The sequence below is a fragment of the Ranitomeya variabilis genome, chromosome 1 (genome assembly GCF_051348905.1).
Source record: "Ranitomeya variabilis isolate aRanVar5 chromosome 1, aRanVar5.hap1, whole genome shotgun sequence".
Taxonomy (NCBI): Eukaryota; Metazoa; Chordata; class Amphibia; order Anura; family Dendrobatidae; genus Ranitomeya; species Ranitomeya variabilis.
In genome coordinates, this window is record NC_135232.1 from 706,676,148 (window position 1) to 706,695,227 (window position 19,080).

The 19,080-nt window shown below is 37.8% G+C and overlaps 1 protein-coding gene and 1 long non-coding RNA gene across 4 annotated transcripts in view; one reads left to right on the forward strand and one right to left on the reverse strand.

Moving 5' to 3' along the window:
• The window catches only part of BCL11B (BCL11 transcription factor B), a 117,599-nt gene extending 108,185 nt beyond the window's left edge, over positions 1-9,414 (forward strand). Inside the window, exons 3-4 of one of the 3 annotated variants that reach the window (XM_077267357.1) lie at positions 2,937-4,799; positions 6,269-9,414. In XM_077267357.1, coding sequence (XP_077123472.1) covers positions 2,937-4,799; positions 6,269-6,303 — 1,898 coding nt within the window. In that variant the 3' untranslated portion in view covers positions 6,304-9,414. Of the gene's footprint in view, positions 1-2,936 lie in introns of all 3 variants that reach the window. The other 2 variants (XM_077267356.1, XM_077267355.1) reach the window with 2 other exon arrangements.
• On the reverse strand, positions 8,640-17,306 carry LOC143778100 (uncharacterized). The gene is made up of 2 exons (XR_013216483.1): positions 17,093-17,306; positions 8,640-9,444 (listed from the first exon to the last, which is right to left on the reverse strand). It is a non-coding gene; the product is annotated as an uncharacterized LOC143778100 (long non-coding RNA).
• Positions 17,307-19,080: the final 1,774 nt, after the last annotated feature.

The following is a 19,080-nucleotide window of genomic DNA, read 5'->3' on the forward strand; positions in this document are numbered from 1 at the left end:
TTTACCTTGTATTTGGACTGTCCTGCTATTGTATAGAACGATGCCAAATCTGCACAGGGTGTGTAGTAAAAATTTGCTCCCTTTCCTAATTCCACCCCCCTTTTGATGGTTATGTATGACTTTCTGAACTAGAGCTTGTAAATGGCTGTGATCTCCAAGCTTGGCCTTAGTCTACATTCACTTGTTGCGGCCACGTTGCGTTATTTTGCTGAACCATGTGTTGCAGCAAATTTTTGAAAATCATGGCTAAACTGTGTGTTTTTGCTGTCGTTGTGTTAAAACATAACTACATCGTGACCGCAAAATGTAAACAAATCCTAACAATTGGCAATTGCTAGTACTATTTTGCTCACGTTAAGACAGTTAAAGAAGTGTTCGTGGTAAACCTTTTTCGTGGCAGTTTAAAAAAAAAATATTTGTGTCTCTGTCGCTTCTCATGGTATCTGTCATTGTCTGCAGCCAATCAGTGAGCTGATTGGATGCTGCCGTAAACTAGGGCAGAGTACTTATTGGCTGCAGCGCTCTCAACGTGATGTCATTGCGGCTGACAATAAGGCTATGTGCCCACGTTGCAGATTTGGGTGCAGAATTTTCTCCTTGTTTTTTTGTTTTTTTTAAATGCTTGTTAATGCTGTAAGAATTATATGAATTATTATTCTTTTTTACCAAGTCTGGGGTTTATTTTTTATTATAAATAATAAGAAAATAAATTATACATCTTTTTAGTTCTTTCTACCTTGTAGTACTTTCAGGTCTTATGAGTTACATGATCAGAAGACATCAGGTAAAAGAGGTCAAATTCTTCTCAGCAAGTCCCAGCGTGTGATTGTGTGCAAACCTGCCATTTAAAACGACCAGTTCACTTGAATTAAATAGTCTCAGTAATCCAGGTTTACCTGAATAGAACTTGTCAAGTATACACAAGTTCTCTGTCTACTAAATGTTCAATGTGCTATAAAAAATGCAGACTCTCTGAGCAATGACCTCACCATAAAGCCTAATAAAACTCTAGAGGCACAGAAAATGTAACTGGGGGTTCCAAAAATCCAGCTTTTCCTGTCTCGACTTACATTAAGGTATTTGACAGTGTTCGTACAAGTCCTTGGGCGTCCAACAAGATCATGCAGGATGAGAATATAAGACTGACCTATCACTTGTACAGGAGGAGAGCTGCATTTTTTTGAGGCAGATCGAATAGAAATTTTGCCTTTTTAGTTTTCTAGGAATGAGTGGTATAATTGAAGCAATACAGATTTTTTTTATCCTTTGATAGACTATCAATACTTGAAAGAACATCCTAACTTTCCCACATTGGTTGGTCAACCTGTAAATGGTCAAGCAGTGTGGACTTTAGAAATCATAGACCACTCCTGGAACCAATGCAACTAGTTTACTTGACCAAAAACAAGAACTTCTGTAAAAATAAGTGGAAAATATCCCCAAAAGATAGGTGGTAATTGATGGTGTCCAGTGCCAATGTTCACAGAACTAGCCATTAAAGGTGTTGTCCACTAATAGGAAATTATTTTGTTACTCTGAATGTTTGCCTCTGTTAAATTAAAAACACCTATACTCACCTCTAGTGTCAGCACTGTCCCAGCGGTGATGACACTCACATCCCCAGGGCTCACATGAGGTTGTTATGTTACATGAGCCCTGTACCCAATCAGTGCTGGCACCACTGTCCTGCCTTCGGATGTATGGCCTCTCACTTCCTCTTCATTACTTATACATCCAAAAGTGGAGACAGTGACACTACTGCTGGGCGCAGGGCTCACCTGACGTAACAACCTCACATGATCCCCAGGAATGCAAGTGTCGGCATCACTGGAATGGCGCCAGCACGGGTGGTGAGTATAGGTATTTTTATTTTAAGGGGCAAACATGTAAAGTGCGAACGGGTTGTCCTAGTAGTGGACAACTTCCTTAAACTGGCCATACTCAAGTGGGCCAATCCTCCTTTCTTGAAACATTTGCCGTCATGGATGAGTTGGAAAACCCATGGTATACAATCAAACGATCACTCCATTCACAACGGATTCTGCCAAAATGAGCATGGTCAATTTTACATGGACGATTTCCTTTTTGACAAACATTTCTCTATCGTTTCTTATCTTCTAAATTAATGGCAAATTTTCAAACAGTTGCCACATGTTCGGGTTCCCTTACACATTACATAGCGATCGCCCATACATACGAATGCTCGTCTTGACCGAGTGCTTCTGTGTTCTCACTGAAAGAGCCGCTGCCTGACTTCTCTATTGGCATATTTTCTCCAGAGAGAAAAAGGGATCATCTGCTTAAATTCAACCATCATGTGTCAAGGAAGAATCGAAAAGCCCCTCTCATGCAAAGAATCAAACGATTCCGCTGATATCGGAGGATTCCGCTGACTTAAGTCTAATGTTTAACTAGATTACTTGGGAAGAACTCTCATATCTCCTAAATTATCCTAAACTCAAGATCATTGTACCTATGGGTGATCTCATGTAAATCAAGCGATAAGTATAGACATTTAGTAACAGATAAGTCTTAATGTCGTACTCAACACAACTATACTGTTACAGCCTCCCATTTGTAGCATATTACAAAATCAATACCAACACGTTTCGGTGAAGTATTTTGAAGAACTTATTGATTAGGTATTGTTTTTCTACACACTTATTCATTAGCCTGCCATGCTGTTAATAGTGTAATACAAGTATATTAGCAAATATTCATTTTTGTGTTGTATATTGAGCCGCAGTCTGTAAATTTGTACAGAGGCAAATAAGCCGAGTGTTCCAGGACATTACGTGTCGCGAAATGTTTAGGAGTTTGTATGGAAAGGTAGAAAATGTAAGACAAATATGAAAACTTTTATTTATAAATGTCATTTTTAATTAAAAAAAATACAGACTTCATAATTTCAATGTTTTTTTCTCTTTTCTTTTTAGGTAAAGATGAGCCTTCAAGCTATATTTGCACAACATGTAAGCAGCCTTTCAACAGCGCCTGGTTTCTGCTTCAACATGCTCAAAACACACATGGATTTCGCATCTACCTGGAGACAAGTCCAACGAGCAGTTCCCTTACTCCCCGAATCACTATCCCTCCTCCTCTGGGACCGGAGACTGTTGCACCATCCCCCCTGATGAACTTTCTTGGAGACAGTAATCCCTTTAATCTTTTGCGAATGACTGGACCCATCCTACGTGATCATCCAGGCTTTGCTGATGCTCGGCTCCCAAACACGCCACCACTCTTCAGCCCACCCCCTCGCCATCATCTGGACCCGCACCGCCTTAGTGCCGAAGAAATGGGGTTAGTTGCCCAGCATCCCAGTGCCTTTGACAGAGTAATGCGTTTAAATCCAATGGCAATTGAATCTCCAGCAATGGATTTTTCTCGAAGGCTACGAGAACTGGCAGGAAATAACTCCACTCCTCCTCCGGTATCTCCGAACCGTGGCAATCCTATGCATCGCCTGCTAAATCCCTTCCAGCCAAGTCCTAAATCCCCTTTTATGAGTACACCACCATTGCCACCTATGCCCCCAAGCAGTACAACACCACCACAAACCCAGGCCAAGAGTAAATCCTGCGAGTTCTGTGGGAAGACTTTTAAGTTCCAGAGCAATCTTATAGTGCACCGTCGTAGTCACACGGGGGAAAAACCTTACAAGTGTCAATTGTGCGACCACGCTTGCTCGCAGGCAAGCAAATTAAAACGCCACATGAAAACGCATATGCACAAAGCTGGCTCAATGACTGGCAGGTCAGATGATGGACTATCAAATACAAGTTCACCGGAGCCAGGCACTAGCGAGTTAACGGGAGAAGGTGGGAAATCCAACGAGACAGATTTTAGAAATGAAAGTGACCCTTCCTTAGGCCATGACAATGAAGAAGAAGAAGAAGAGGAAGAAGAAGAGGAGGAGGAACTGGAGAACGAGAGCAGACCAGAATCCAGTTTCAGCATGGACTCAGAAATGAGTCGTAATCGTGAAAACGGTGCAAAGTCAATGCATGATGAGAAGTCCCTAGTCTTAGGTAAAGTGATGGAAAACGTAAACTTGGCAAGCATGCAGCAATATAATGACATGCTCAACGACAAACAAAAGAGAAGTCACTTCATGAAACGCTCTTCTGATCCACGAGACCTTTGTCGGAGAATTCCAGGTGACGAAGATGTGGTAGAGAGAGAGATCATTCGAAACGAAGAAGGGACGATCAATGGTAGAAATTTTGGCTCAGGTGAACCCTTTCCAGGCTTACTCCCTCGAAAACCAATGCCCATCTCTGGCAGTGGTCTCAATAACTCATCAAAACGGATAAAAATTGAGAAAGACTTGGACTTACCACCAGCAACGATAATCCCTTCAGAAAACGTTTACTCACAGTGGCTGGTTGGATATGCAGCATCACGGCACTTCATGAAGGATCCATTTCTTGGATTCACAGACTCTAGACAATCCCCTTTTGCAACGTCTTCTGAACACTCTTCAGAAAACGGAAGCCTGCGGTTCTCCACTCCACCAGGTGATATGCTGGACGGGGGTCTCTCAGGGCGGAGTGGGACAGCGAGCGGGGGCAGCACCCCTCACATAGGTGGACCAGGCCCTGGCCGACCCAGCTCGAAAGAAGGGAGAAGAAGCGATACCTGCGAGTTCTGTGGCAAAGTATTTAAGAACTGCAGCAACCTCACAGTCCACCGTCGGAGCCACACTGGGGAACGGCCTTACAAATGTGAGCTCTGCAACTATGCATGTGCACAGAGCAGCAAGCTGACGCGCCACATGAAAACACATGGCCAGATAGGTAAGGAGGTGTACCGCTGTGACATTTGCCAGATGCCCTTCAGCGTTTACAGCACCCTGGAAAAACATATGAAAAAGTGGCACGGAGAACACTTGCTGACAAATGACGTGAAAATTGAGCAGGCAGAAAGAAGCTAAGGCCCCCTATATGGGTTAATTCATTTAATTTGTACAGATTTAACTATTGCCAACTGAGAAAGCCGACCTTACTTGCCTCCTTAAACATAACTTAGCGTAAACATGTTAGGTGTCACAAAGTGGCACTTAAAATATATCCTGTGTCTGCAGTTCTTTAAACCTGAGGGTTGAATAAGGCAGTAACAATTGTGGAGCCTTTTAACTGTGCAATAATTTCTGTATTTATTTGGGTTTCATTTGTCTTTTTTTTCTTTTTTTGGCATGTGCAGGTATTTTTTTTTTGCTGTTTTTTTAAGTTCCTTTCTATATTTTTTATATTGTTTTTTTTTTGTTATTGCGCATCTTTGTTTTTTTTAAAAAAACAACAAAAAGGAAAAACCCTCTTGTGCTGCGGGGACTGATAACTTGTTATAGGCAACAATGATTTTTCAGCCCCCTTCAGGACAAAAAAAAGGGGGTTAATCCCACCTCTCCCCCTCCAACCCCCGTAGTAGTAGCCCCTCTCCTTCTCCCCTTCCATCCCTCCCGTTTCCCCCGTTGTCTTAGTAGTGGAGAATTGTATTTTAAATTATCATTTTTGGGCTGCTACATTTCTGGAATTTAAGCTAAAACTTTTTGTAATTTCTTGCAAAGAAGCCATCAGCTATTTGATTTCATTTGTTACCGATTTTTTATGTTGTATGGCCATTCTAAGATGGGGTCAGGATTGTTATATTTACACAGCGGATTACAATCTTTTAAATATGTTTAGCACTTAATTTTTATTTTTTTTAATTGCATGGTAGGATCTCATACGCAACAGTTAAAATGCAACCTAAAACCCAAGAAGTCTATATTTTAGGAATCTTGGGGGTAGACCTCAAAAAGACCAAAAAAAAAAGTAAAAAAAAAAAAGAGAAATTTTTCAAAAACATAGTCCCAACTTTTAACATAAGTGGGAAATTTTGTCAGAGGCATATCTCGAAGAAGTGTCCCAGATTGATAATTGAGCAATCTGCTTCACGTACAAATTGTTTTTGCTGCTTTAAGTGGTCTGCAACCCCAGCTCGGTGGGCTTCGCGTTGCGAGTCACTCTTGGCCGGCAAATTTCAGAGAGATGCACGGTTATTCTTGAAATTCTGAACCCACCTGCAGCGTTTTGCAGGTCACCCAGTGCTGAAAGGCTGAAGGGTCATCATTGCAGTTCATTACCGTTATGTTATTGTAATATTGTGGACTATATATTTGAACTTGTTATTTATTCTAAATATTTGCTAAAATTCCGAATAATGACACCTGCCTTTAAGATCCTTTTTCCATTTTTGTTTTCTTTTTTTCTTTTGCGTGCATCAGGAGGACAGCAGAGATCAAAAGGTTACCCGTTTTAATTTTGTTGACCGCACTTTAAAACAAAAACAAAAAAACATACAAATACAAAAAAAAAGCAAAAACTTGAGTTTTCCATGGCTTCTGAACAAGAAATTACAGCCTATTCTCCTACGCAACCTGATGGCGGGTTGAACTCTATAAGGGAACACCTGAGATTAAGTGCCAGCGTTGCTAAGCATGGCATTCACAATGCTGGCACTATAAAAAAAAAAAAAGAATATATATATAATTTATTGGACGGTTTGTCTACTGCCATTCGAATTTGTTGTGAGTGCCTTGAAAACTGATCTTCCTATGTGAGTCTCTTGAGACAAAATGCAAACTTTTTTTTTTTTTGTGAAACGAAAAAAAAAAAAAAAGGACTTTTAACATAGTAATACAAGAAAAGTACATTTCTTTTTAAAAAAACAAACAAAAAAGTCAAAAGCCACATTTACTTATTAAAAAAAAAAAAATTCTGGTTGACGATAGTGTGGACTCGATAACGCCATAAGACCCCAAATCTAACGAAGATGTTTACTCAGCACAAGTTTGAACCTTCTACCGGCTGATTTCTTATCAGTCAATGTTTCTTTTCAGGACGACGCTGCTTAGGAAAAAAAAAAAATGGAAGCGAAAATTATTTACTGCTGAATTGAAAACGGAAAAAATGACGCAACTTACCGGTTATCGTTGAATGGGAAAAAAAACGACAAAAACAATTCAGGAACAACTGCTATATTTTTGTTTTTTTTTTCTTTAAGTTCAATTTAGTGCACTCTGTCTTAAAATACGTTTACAGTATTCAATACGTACAAGGGTAAAAGAAAAAAAATAATTGTGTGTATGTGTGTTTGGACGATCATTTCTTTTCAAGGTTTGCTTAATAGGTTTTAAAAAAATAATGCCATAATGGCCATGTGTATATTGTTTATTTTTGAATTATTTTTTTTTGGTGACGGGGTTTTAGTATATATTATATATATTAAAATTTCTTGATTACTGTAAAAGTGGACCAGTATTTGTAATAATGGAGAATGCCTGGGCATTTAAATAAAACCAGAAAAAAAAAATTTCCTTGAAAAAATGTTGCAGTAAAAAAAAAAAACTTTAATGGTGGGTCTATAACATTGTTCTTGTCACTGTAATTGTAAAGTCTGAGTTTTAGTACTCTTTTTCCTGCCTTGGGTGTTTTTTTTTTTTTTTTTAATTATTATTATTATTATTTCGGAACTGTATAGAAACTTGTATTTGGGGATTAAAAGGTGATTGCTACACCATGTAGAAAAAGTAAGTAGAAAAAAAGTGCTTAATATTGTTATTGCTTTGCAGACAAAAAAAAAAAATCACGTTTCTGAACTGTGCTTAATTTGATTCCCTTTCCTCTTGCCCCTCTTTCCCCCTTTCTCCTTTTTTTTTTTTCTTCTTTCTTCTGGAATGGATATTGATATTGATTGGTTCACATGATGTAGGCACTTGCTGTATTTTTACCGGAGCTTGTAATTTTTTAACTGTACGCTTGTCCTTTTAAAAGGATTAAATGTACCTTTTTGTTAGTGAATTTGAAAAAAAAAATAAATAAAAAAAATAAAAAAAAAATAAACCATGCTGCCATAATATATTTTTTTAATTTGGCAGGATAAAATATTGAAAGAAAAAAAAAAAAAAAAAAAATACAAAATAAAATAAAAGCATTTGTAATTTAAAGTCCTACTGTACAGAAAAATTAAAAGAAAAATTAGAAAGTTGTTTAACAGCTTTCGGGGTAATAAAAAAAACAAAACAACTTAAATATTTTGTTCACCGGTAAATATGAGTTGTACATTTTTTTTTTCATTATTAGCCTACAAAAGAAGTACTGTTCCTACAGGGATGAAACAATCTATAGGGTGCCTGGACCTTGTATCAAGGCCTTAGCAGGTATTGAATGATTGGTACGGATTACCAGTGTAAAATAATAGAATTTTTTTTTGTATAAAAAAAAATAAAAAATTACAGGAACATTCCACAAACTGTAACCTGTGACGTTTTCTGGAAAAAACCTCTTATAGAGAGTTATGCTCCATCCTACATCCTATCCTTTCTCCCTATATGTTGTACTTAAGATAAAGGAGAACACAAAACCTACTGTATTATTATGCTATATGGTCCAGGCACAACCACGCCATCCCCCTGTCAGAACAGGACGTTACATGAACCCAGGTCTTGCCAGTCCATTAGCATCTGCTTTGCTTTTCAATCCTTTTTGTACATTCCATAAAACAAACTAAAAAAAATTCCTGAATGTTTGATGGGCTGAGATGAAATTCTGATTTTTCTTCTCCATAATTCCCCAACACTAAAATTGGCATCTCGATTGTTTTTTTTTTTTTTTATCCAAATTGCCCAATCAATTTAAATATTCCTATAAAATCACCAGCAAATGTGGACTCCCCTCCTTTTTTTTCCCAACATGGTACGTTCCACTTTTAATCTAAAGTCATAATTAAAACCCAACAAGCACAAAAATCAATTTTTTTTCGATAAATTTACTATCTCCATTTTTTCAAGCACAATTAGCAAGCTCTTTCGTAGATTTTTCTGACATCCCTTTAAGCGGTCAATAGCATTTCATCACAGCCCATGGTAAAAGAAAAAAAAAAAAAGACAGTCCGCCAGTTTGTGTATTGCCGGCAGCCTCATCATAATGGTGCTCTTTGTAATTTCAGAACTGCAAAGCAAAATTAAATGTTGGTTAAGTTGTTTGCATTTGTACGGCAAGGCGAAATATTTTTATTACCTTTTTCTATTGTATGAGCTTTTGTTGTTTTGGAGGTTTTTTGTCTTTTACTACAAGTTTGAAACTATTTATTATTGCTTGGTATTTGCGCTCTGTTTGAAAAACGAGCACTTTTTTTTTATTATGGATAAAATGTTGGGACGGCTAGAGGTCTTTTCAACATGGCTAGGTGAAATATTTATTGTTTCTTTATCTATCTGTACAAGAATATGGTCTTTCTTTAACCGTACTGTCTCATTGTTGAGTTCAGCATGTGTCAGCCATTTCATTTGTACGCTCGTTTGAAACAAAGCTTGTTCCAGTTTTCAAGTTATAAAAAAGAAAAATAAATTGGACATTAAACTTGACGAAATGATGCTTCTTCCTCTTCTCTTTTCTTCACCTGCGAATTCAAAAAAAGCATATTGTATTTATCGTTGCCTCTTCGTCAATAAAGCAAAATGTGTGAATTTTAAAAAAAAATCTGTATAAAACACAATTCAGTGAATCCTAGAGATGAGCGAATCGATTTGATGCAAAATTAATTTGTGACACGTTTTTAGGAAAATCGATAAATTCGGCGAATCTGAACAATTTGCAATGGCCGCTGCTGTTTTACACAATGCAAAATATTGCATCATCTAGAAAAGGCTCAGATGACGCTGGGTGGGCTTCCTAATAATTACATCACACCATTATAGTTTAGCCAATCAGATGGAACAATCATAGCCAGTATAAAAGCAGAAGCAGGGAATGGAGCAGCCATTTTTGGATGAATATGGATAGTGAACAGCTTAGTCATAGTGATAAGGAGAGAAAGCCATAAAACACTGAATAAACTGCACAGATAGTGTATGACAGTGCAGAAGTGAGGAACGGTTTACCCGTAGTCTTATAAGTCATTTTGATATCGTTAAGGCTTTGTTTGCATTAAAGGATTGGATACAATCCTTAGGAGACCTCCCAAGTATTATACATGTATTTTCAGGTCAATTGGAGTACTTGCAATTTTTTGAAAAATTGCCAAAGCTGTCGATTTGGAACTTCAAAACATTCACTCATCTCTACTCTTCATCAAAAAAAGCAAAATATATGAATAAAAAAATAAAGCAAAATGTAGAGACAGAAAATTTCTATAATCCGGCATTAACTAAATCAAAAAGTTTCATCATCTAGATATATATCTGATTTCAAACCTGTCTGATCTCAAGACAAAAGACTTGATTTACAGTTACTCTTTTCACGCATTTTTGGGTCCTGTTTTTTTATGCTGTATTTGACCAAAAAAAGGATCCAAAATAGAAAATTTAAGGGAAAGACTTACTGTTTATTTGCTAGGAAAAGAAATGCATTAAAATTACATTGAAAAAAAAATACAATCACAAAAAAATTACATAAAAAACTGCAACAAAAAGGCACAATATACTAACAATCCAGAAAATATCATAACTTAAAAACCCAAGGCCAGATTCACAGCTGTAATTTTTGGTGCTGTTTTTGATGAAATTTTTTGTGCCTTTTTTAATGCTTTTTTGTAGTCAAAGACAGAAGTGCGCTTCACTGTTTTTTTTAATGCCATTTCAGTTTTTTGTCCAAAGCTAGAAGTAGACTTTTGCCGTTTTCATACCAGTTTGCGACAGTTCCGACAAAATGGATGGTGATGAACAAGAGCCAGGACGACGTCAGTTTCAGCAACAGTGCCCGCGTGTCTTACACCAGAAATGTAATTCCTATCTTTGACTGGAGTAACGTTTCTGGCAATGTGCACAAAAGTGGATGCCAGTGATAAGATGTGACAAATTCATTAAGTGCTGCGTATCTCTGAAACTTTGAATTTGGCGCATCTTATTCCTGCATATCCCTCATTAAGCCTGACATACGAATCGCCAGTCTTAATTAATCCGTCCTTATGTGTGAAATCACTTGGGGGAAGGGATTTACACTTGCCGTCTGTCACATTTGGGGTCATTCTTGGTTTAAGTCCAAAAATAAAAAAAAAACTGCATAAAAAAGTATCTAAGATTGCAACAAAATTTGCACTTGTTGGGTAATAGTATCTGTGTATTTGATCTTTTCAATGTTTAGTGCACCTTTCGCTGCATTTTATTCTATTTTTTGGGTGCAAAAAATGCACCAAACATTGCATCAAATACTACAGAATTTATATAAAATATGTTTTTTATGTTGTTTTTATCCAATTTCGGGACAGTTTTTGATACAGTTTTTCCTCGCCAAAGACAAGAGTACATCTAAGCCAAAAGTATAAAGCTTTCTTCACATAGAGGTCGATTCGTCAAGCAGTTTTTGCTTGAATTCTGCAGTACAATAGCTTAAAATAGTGAAAAATTTTTGCACAACTCAACACTGCCAAAAAATGATGTGAATTTTGCCTTTTTTATGACTTTCCTGATCAGCTCCACCAACCTTTTGAAAAGTTGTCAGAGCTTGCATCTTTTTTTTAGCAAAAAAATCAACTTAAAAACTCTTATTTGTTTTGTACAATTAATTTGTTCTGTCTGCCTGGAGGCTCTCTAGTCTTTGGCTTTATTTGGTGCAGTTTTGGGGCATGTTTTAGGCAGTTTTTAATGCTTTTTGTTTTAGGCAAAGTCAGGAATGGATTCGATGGAGAGTAGATATTGTAGTTCTTCTCTATTTTTGGGTTAGGTTCCAAAAAATGTGTCATACTTCTTTATGACTATCCAAAAATACCCCCAAAATTGATATGCCGGATTTCAGAAATTTTTAATATAAGTGAAGACACGCAGAATGTTGTCGGAAAAAAAAATAAAAAATCTTAACACAGCTGCTCGACTGTTGGAAAGAAATGTCACATGCCCTGACAAAGAATTGAGTTTGTGGAAGGGGAAAAAAAAGGACGAGAAAAGTTAATTTCTAACTGCTAATTAAGTATGGTTTGGTGTCAGTGTCACTTTCATGGTGTGAATATATTCCGGACGAGTTCGGCTCAATGGCGTTAATCTGCTGACTACTTTAAACCGGAGAAAATCACTCTTGTCCCTGAACATGTCACGGTAGTACCAGCAGCTTCCAATCTAACGGTGTGAAGAAATTTTGACTAAAAATGGCATTCTGGTTTTATGCAGGTCTTGGCATACTGGGGCAGATTTAGAATCCTATAATTTTAGAGTTGGAAGGGACCTCCCGGGTCATCTGGTCCAACCCCCTGCTCAAAGCAGGATTCACTAAATCATCCCAGACAGATGTCTGTCCAGCCTCTGTTTGAAGACTTCCATTGAAGGAGAACTCACCACCTCTCGCGGCAGCCTGTTCCACTCATTGATCACCCTATAGAATCATAGAATGGTAGAGTTGGAAGGGACCTCCATTTGACTTGACATTTACTAATGTCATTGTGTATTTTAGGCAGAGCGGTGCACGCGGTGTCAACATTGGTGCACCTCTTGGGTTAAACTCAGTAGACCATTGATTGCTTTTTAAAAGAAAAATGGCACACATCAGTAATAAATCTTCAGCATTTTCGGACTTTGCTAAAACTTTTGAAAAGTGCCTATCAAAATGTAGAGGTGTCTAAAAAAGAAAAAAAGTGACTTATAGCATGTTTGCTATCAGCAGACAATGACCTACTGTTTACATCAGGTCATGTTACATGTATTTAAACTAAAATTTTGGTGATTTTGTTTTCATATTATAATCTTTAAAAGAAAAATAGTAATCTTGCAATATTAACAATGTCTACCGGGGGTTTTTCAGACTCCTATTTCCTGTCCTTTCAGGAAGAGTTTTCACAAATGCTCCTCATCATCAAAGATAACACCTGTATGCACAGCTGATAACACAGGATCCACCAATCACAATAGTCAAAGTTACAGCTCACCTCCTCCTCTTCTTATGCAATGATAACTCCTCTATATGTATATATTAGATAATACAAAATCTATCATTCACAATAGGTGATGTCACAGCTCACCTCCCCCTGTACAATGACTGATAACACCTCAATATACCGTAGATAACACAGATTCACCATTCACAATAGGTGATGTCACAGCTCACCTCCTCCTCCTGTACAATGACTGATAATACCTCAATATACAGTAGATAGCACAAGATTCACCATTCACAATAGGTGATGTCACAGCTCACCTCCTCGTCCTACAACAATGACTGATAACACCTCTATATACAATAGATAACACAGGATTCACCATTCACAATTTATGATGTCACAGCTTACCTCCTTCTCCTTCTATACAATGACTGATAACACCTCCATATACAGTAGATAACACAAGATCCACCATTCACAATAGGTGATGTCACAGCTCACCTCCTCCCCCTTCTGTACAATGACTGATAACAGCTCTATATACAGTAGATAATGTAGGATCCACCATTCACAATAGGTGATGTCACAGCTCACCTCCTCCTGTACAATGACTGATAACGCCTCTATATACAGTAGATAATGTAGGATCCACCATTCACAATAGGTGATGTCACAGCTCACCTCCTCCCCCTTCTGTATAATGATTGATAACACCTCTATATACAGTAGATAACACAGGATCCACCATTCACAATAGGTGATGTCACAGCTCACCTCCTCCTCCTGTACAATGACTGATAACACCTCTATATACAGTAGATAACACAGGATCCACCATTCACAATAGGTGGTGTCACAGCTCACCTCCTCCTCCTGTACAATGACTGATAACTCCTCTATATACAGTAGATAACACAAGATCCACCATTCACAATAGGTGATGTCACAGCTCACCTCCTCCCCTTCTGTATAATGACTGATAACACCTCTATATACAGATATGTTAAATATTATCAAAATTTCCAAAAATATTTAAACTACATTTAACACAAAAGCCTGATTTAAGCATTAAGTAATTTTCTGATGATGACTTCGCTTTAGTAGCTAGATTTCTGGCACCCTGGCCTTAATAATTCTGACCCACTCTGTCTGATGATACCACAAAAACTCAAAACACTTTCTATCTACATAAACGAGTGATTGTTTCTTCCATTTGTGCTCAACGGATACCAAAATGACAAATTTTAGCCTTCATTAATTGAATGGAGTATGGGTTCAAATACGGGCTCCTATGTGATCTGAACACCTTTCATTGGCCAGAGAATTTCTTATGTCATCTTTCAACGAGAAAAAAAGAATGACAAACTTTTGCCAACAGATGTGATGCGCACACAAGCTTTGTCTGATTATGTAAGAACCATGTTTGACCGCAATTGTCTACAACTTCATTGGCTATAAATGGGTTGTCCAATGAAAACACGTAATTGCCTATTCACAGGATAGGTAATAACGTGGATTAGTGGGGTCCTACCGCTCGTACCTGCAGAACGGGGAACATTTATCCCCATTGTGCAACCTGTGCTCCATTCAGCACTATGGTGCTGCTGAGCTCCTTGCTTGGCATTTCCAGCAGCTGCGCCATTTTGTAATGGAGATAAATGTTCCAATCTGCCGGGTGGGGCAGCTCCCACCAGTGGGACACCCACCAATCAGTAAGTTATCATCTATGCTTTGCATATTTTACTTGTTTTTACTGGACAACTAAGAAAAGGTCTGGAATACTTGCATCAGGTGTTTGCCGATATATACTCTATATATTAAGGTACTTCAGCAGATGAGTATAGAATATGTACTTACTACATCTGCAGACGTGTATAGAGTATGTATTCCCTATAGATTTTGCAGATCTGAATAGAGTATGTATTCACAAAATATTCTGTAGATGTGTGTAGAGTATATTCACTTCATATTCTGCAGATGTGTGTAGAGTATGTGTTCACTATATATTCTGCAGAAGTGTGTAGAGTATGTGTTCACTTCATATACTGTAGATGTGTATAGAGTATGTGTTCACTTTATATTCTGCAGACCATTATAGAGAATGTATCCACTATATATTCTGCAAGTGTATATAGAGTATGTATTCGCTATAGATTCTGCAGATGTGTATAGAGTATGTATTCACAATGTACTCTGCAGACATTTGTAGAGAATGTATTCACTTCTTATCCTGTAGATGTGTATAAGGTATGTATTCACTAAATATTATTCAGACATGTGTAGAGTAGGGGTTCACTTCATCTTCTCCAGACATTTTTAAAGTATGCATTCACAATATATCCTGCTGATCTGTGTATAGAATGTATTCACTTCATATTCTCAGACATGTGTGTACAATGTATACATTTCATATTCTCAGATATGTGTAGAGTATATACCCAATATATTCTGTAGATGTGTGTAGAGTATATTCACTTCATATTCTGCAAATGTGTGTAGAGTATGTGCTCACTATATATTCTACAGACGTGTAGAGTATGTATTCATATCCTGTAGATGTGTATAAAGTATGTATTCACTAAATATTATGCAGACGTGTGTAGAGTGAGTGTTCACTTCATTTTCTACAGACGTTTATAGAGTATGTTTTCACAATATGTCCTGATGTGTATAGAGAATGTATTCACTTCATATTCTCAGATGTGTGTTGACGATGTATACATTTTATATTCTCAGATGTGTGTAGATTATACACAATGTATTCTGTAGATGTGGGTGGAGTATGTATTCACTTCATATCCTGCAAACATTTCTGCATTATTTATTTAGTTCTATAAATGTGTAGAGTATGTGTATCTGCAGATGTATGTAGAGTATGTGTTCACCACATATCCTTTAGATGTGCATCAAGAACGGTATGTACTCAAAATACATTCTTCCTATTTGTATATATGTATTTGCAAAAATTCTATTGATGTCTTTACAGTTTGTATTTCAAAATAATTAGATAGAGATGTATTATGCACAGATCATGTGTTCAGTCACATTGATATCTGTCCTTCTGGGACATACAGTCTAATTGGCCAAGGGCAAGCACTTAAACAGTGAAAAGGGCCAATTTCATAAGATACAAAGCCTTTTGGTCCACTGTATTTTTAGAATGTGTAAGGAAGCCAATGCAGATCTTCCTGCCCAATTACTGCATGTCCAGAATATGCACCAGAGCTCAAGGTGAGCAACCAAACACGATACCTGGTTCATTTGTCACCAATGCTACAAGACTGCATAAATGTCACCAAGTTTACAGCGAGAGAAATCTTACATTATTCTAAGTGTCCAATTGTTATATCCTAACTCCTACATTCTTCCAGGCAGAAATGTTCACTGTTTTTGTATGACTAAATTATATAAAATTTCAAAAAAATATTGGAAGGGTATTTTGTTTTTCAGTTTTATGCTAAAGATATTTAGTCTATGAATCATCAAAAGTTCTGCAACTTATTATTTTTTTGTGTTTTCCCAAGATCTCTGTTTGGTACCCATCAAAGGCAACATTTGTTTTTTTACACAGGATATGCCATTATACCAGGGATTTTACCTATGGATAGGGAGAACAGGGGTCTCTATATAGTTTCATAGTTTTAAGGTTGAATAAGTCCATTGAGTTCAACCTAGAGCCTAACATGTTGATCCAGAGGAAGGCAAAAAGCCCCGGGTGAATGCATGGTCTAAAAATTATCCAAAAGGTCTCCAGAATCTTATTCTCCTGATAAGTGTGGGTCCCACCTCAGCCATTTATGGCATTTACATAGAATACTTCCATACATTTCAAGAAGTTGAATGTGATCAGAACAGGTTTCAGATTTAGGGCTCATACTCAATTGCGAGAAACTCGGATGAGTCTCGCATGTCTATACCCGGCACTCAGGAGCAGAGCGTGCGGGTGCATGTATTGCTATGCGGCCGCACGCTCCGATCTGAGTGCCGGCAGCAGCGCCGAGTATTAACATGCGAGACTCATCCGAGTTTCTCGCAAGCGAGTATGAGCCTTTACAATGAATATTTCCTTTTGTTGACAGCAAGCAGAGATCTTGACTAGCTGGAATATGACATATCTCAGAAATACAAGAATCTCTTTATATAGGATTTGGCTTGTTGCACCTAAAACTGCAGAACCCCAAGGTTTTCATATGATATGTTGTATTTTTTAAGGTTTTGTACGTGAGTTTGCAGAGCGGTTTACTGTTTTGAGGCAGTTGACAACTCAGGTCTCGTCTGGCATCACTGGATTATCACTTCCACCAAGACCTTTAAAGCTCGATTTTTGTAACTTGCTCAGTTGACTAATAAAGGTATCACAAGATCCTACATCTTCCGACCTGCAAATTACCAGTGATAAGATTGAATCTGAAGCCAAGGCTCGCTCAACGGTGACTGTAAACTACTGCCGGTTTTTGGTCTTGATGGAAATATCGATAAGGTCATGTCATGCGTTCACATTACTCTGTAACACTTAGCAACATAAATCAATGTATTAAAGGCTGCACAGCACAAAGCCAATTGTGTGAGGAAAAGTCAAACTGATTATACACGTCAAGCCGTTCCACGCTTCACACTCTTGTGAAATCGTAAGGCATTACGAATCAATTATAAATTATAGACTTTGCTCAGACACTTAGAAATACTGTACAAAAATTGTTTATATGTCTTTCTTGGCTACAGACATGTCTTTATGGATGATAGATAGAAATACTGTACAAAAATTGTCTATATGTCTTTCTTGGCTACAGACATGTCTTTATGGATGATAGATACCCAGCATGAATAACACAGTTGAAGAAAAACCTTTGATGTGAGGAGGAGCTTGCGGTATGTAAATCTTAAAAGATGGACCCCTCTTCAATCTTCAGGAACGCACCGCTCCTCGGCCTCCTGGCTTCCTGCTCGCTGGAGTGTGGCTTTCTTCTGATGATTGATAGCTTGGGCCAACGACATAGTAGAGCCGCAGATCTGAACTGTGCACTCTTACATGCGGCATGTTTTGCATCTGCAGCATCAGAGAGGCTTGATGGCACTGAAGTCGGCCAGATCCAGCAATCCGACCAACTTCAGCAACAGCTTGCAATCATGCTCTCCTAGCCTAGAAAACTGTCCACCTCTGAAGTGGCTGGAAACTTTGGCAATGAGGAGTAAACTACACAATTAAAAATACCTTAGTTATTGTATACAGAGTAGATTTTTAATAAGAGGTACAGTAAATAGCAAATTAATTGTTTTTACTATCACTTTGTAATTTTAGCCATTTATGTTACTTGACTTGGAGTTGGATGAGAATCCTCTATACTATGGGGCAAGATTAGAACTTGACCCTAAAGAAGAACCAGAGATCTTCCTACTTCAGGCAGTGTTATGACTCATCTCTGAACTCCTGGTACCTAACATGAAGGTCTAATACTTTATAGAAAACTATTAGAACAAGTTCAGTTTTAGTGGGGATTCTCTAACGCTTTACAATAATTCAAGTGGCTTTTCAAAAAGCAACAACAAAATGAGACTTTGGGTACCTTGTTGTTCCTCTGGTGGTCACACAGTGCTGAGATGAAGACATATCTTCATAAGCATGGGCAGAAAAACTAAAGATCTAACTAGCAAGATGTTAGTGTTGTACAAATTTTGGTATTTTTCCCTCTAATTTTAAACTTGTGCTTGGATTTGCTTTAAAGCGACCCTAAACCCTGGCACTGAAAAGTGACTATACATTTGTCAGGTATATTGTCACCCAACCTGGTGCCCTTCATTTCTCCTTCTATGCACCTTCTACTGAAATTGGTGTTTTGGTCCACCTTCACCTAAGATGGCCATTGCAGTGGCATTGTGACCACAATGGTAAGTCTGAAGCATGTCTTACATGCCTTTCCTTTGGTTTGGAGGCATGGTTCCGATTTACCAAGGCTTCCTATACCACTGGGGTTGTAATCTTGGATGCAGGAGAACCAGAACATCAGAAGGCAATGGAAGTCCACAGTTTGGGTGACTATGTATGAGAAATGTAATTTGTCACTTTTCAGTGTCAGAGTGGACGGTCCTTTAAGAGTTTGTACAAATTTGGTAAGTTATCCTCTATCCATAGTGTAGGAAATAACGTCCAACCGATGAAGCCAATCCTGAGAATGGGACCCTACAGTAAACTGCCTCAAAGGTGCGAAGGATGCCTTGCTCAACTTCTGTCCA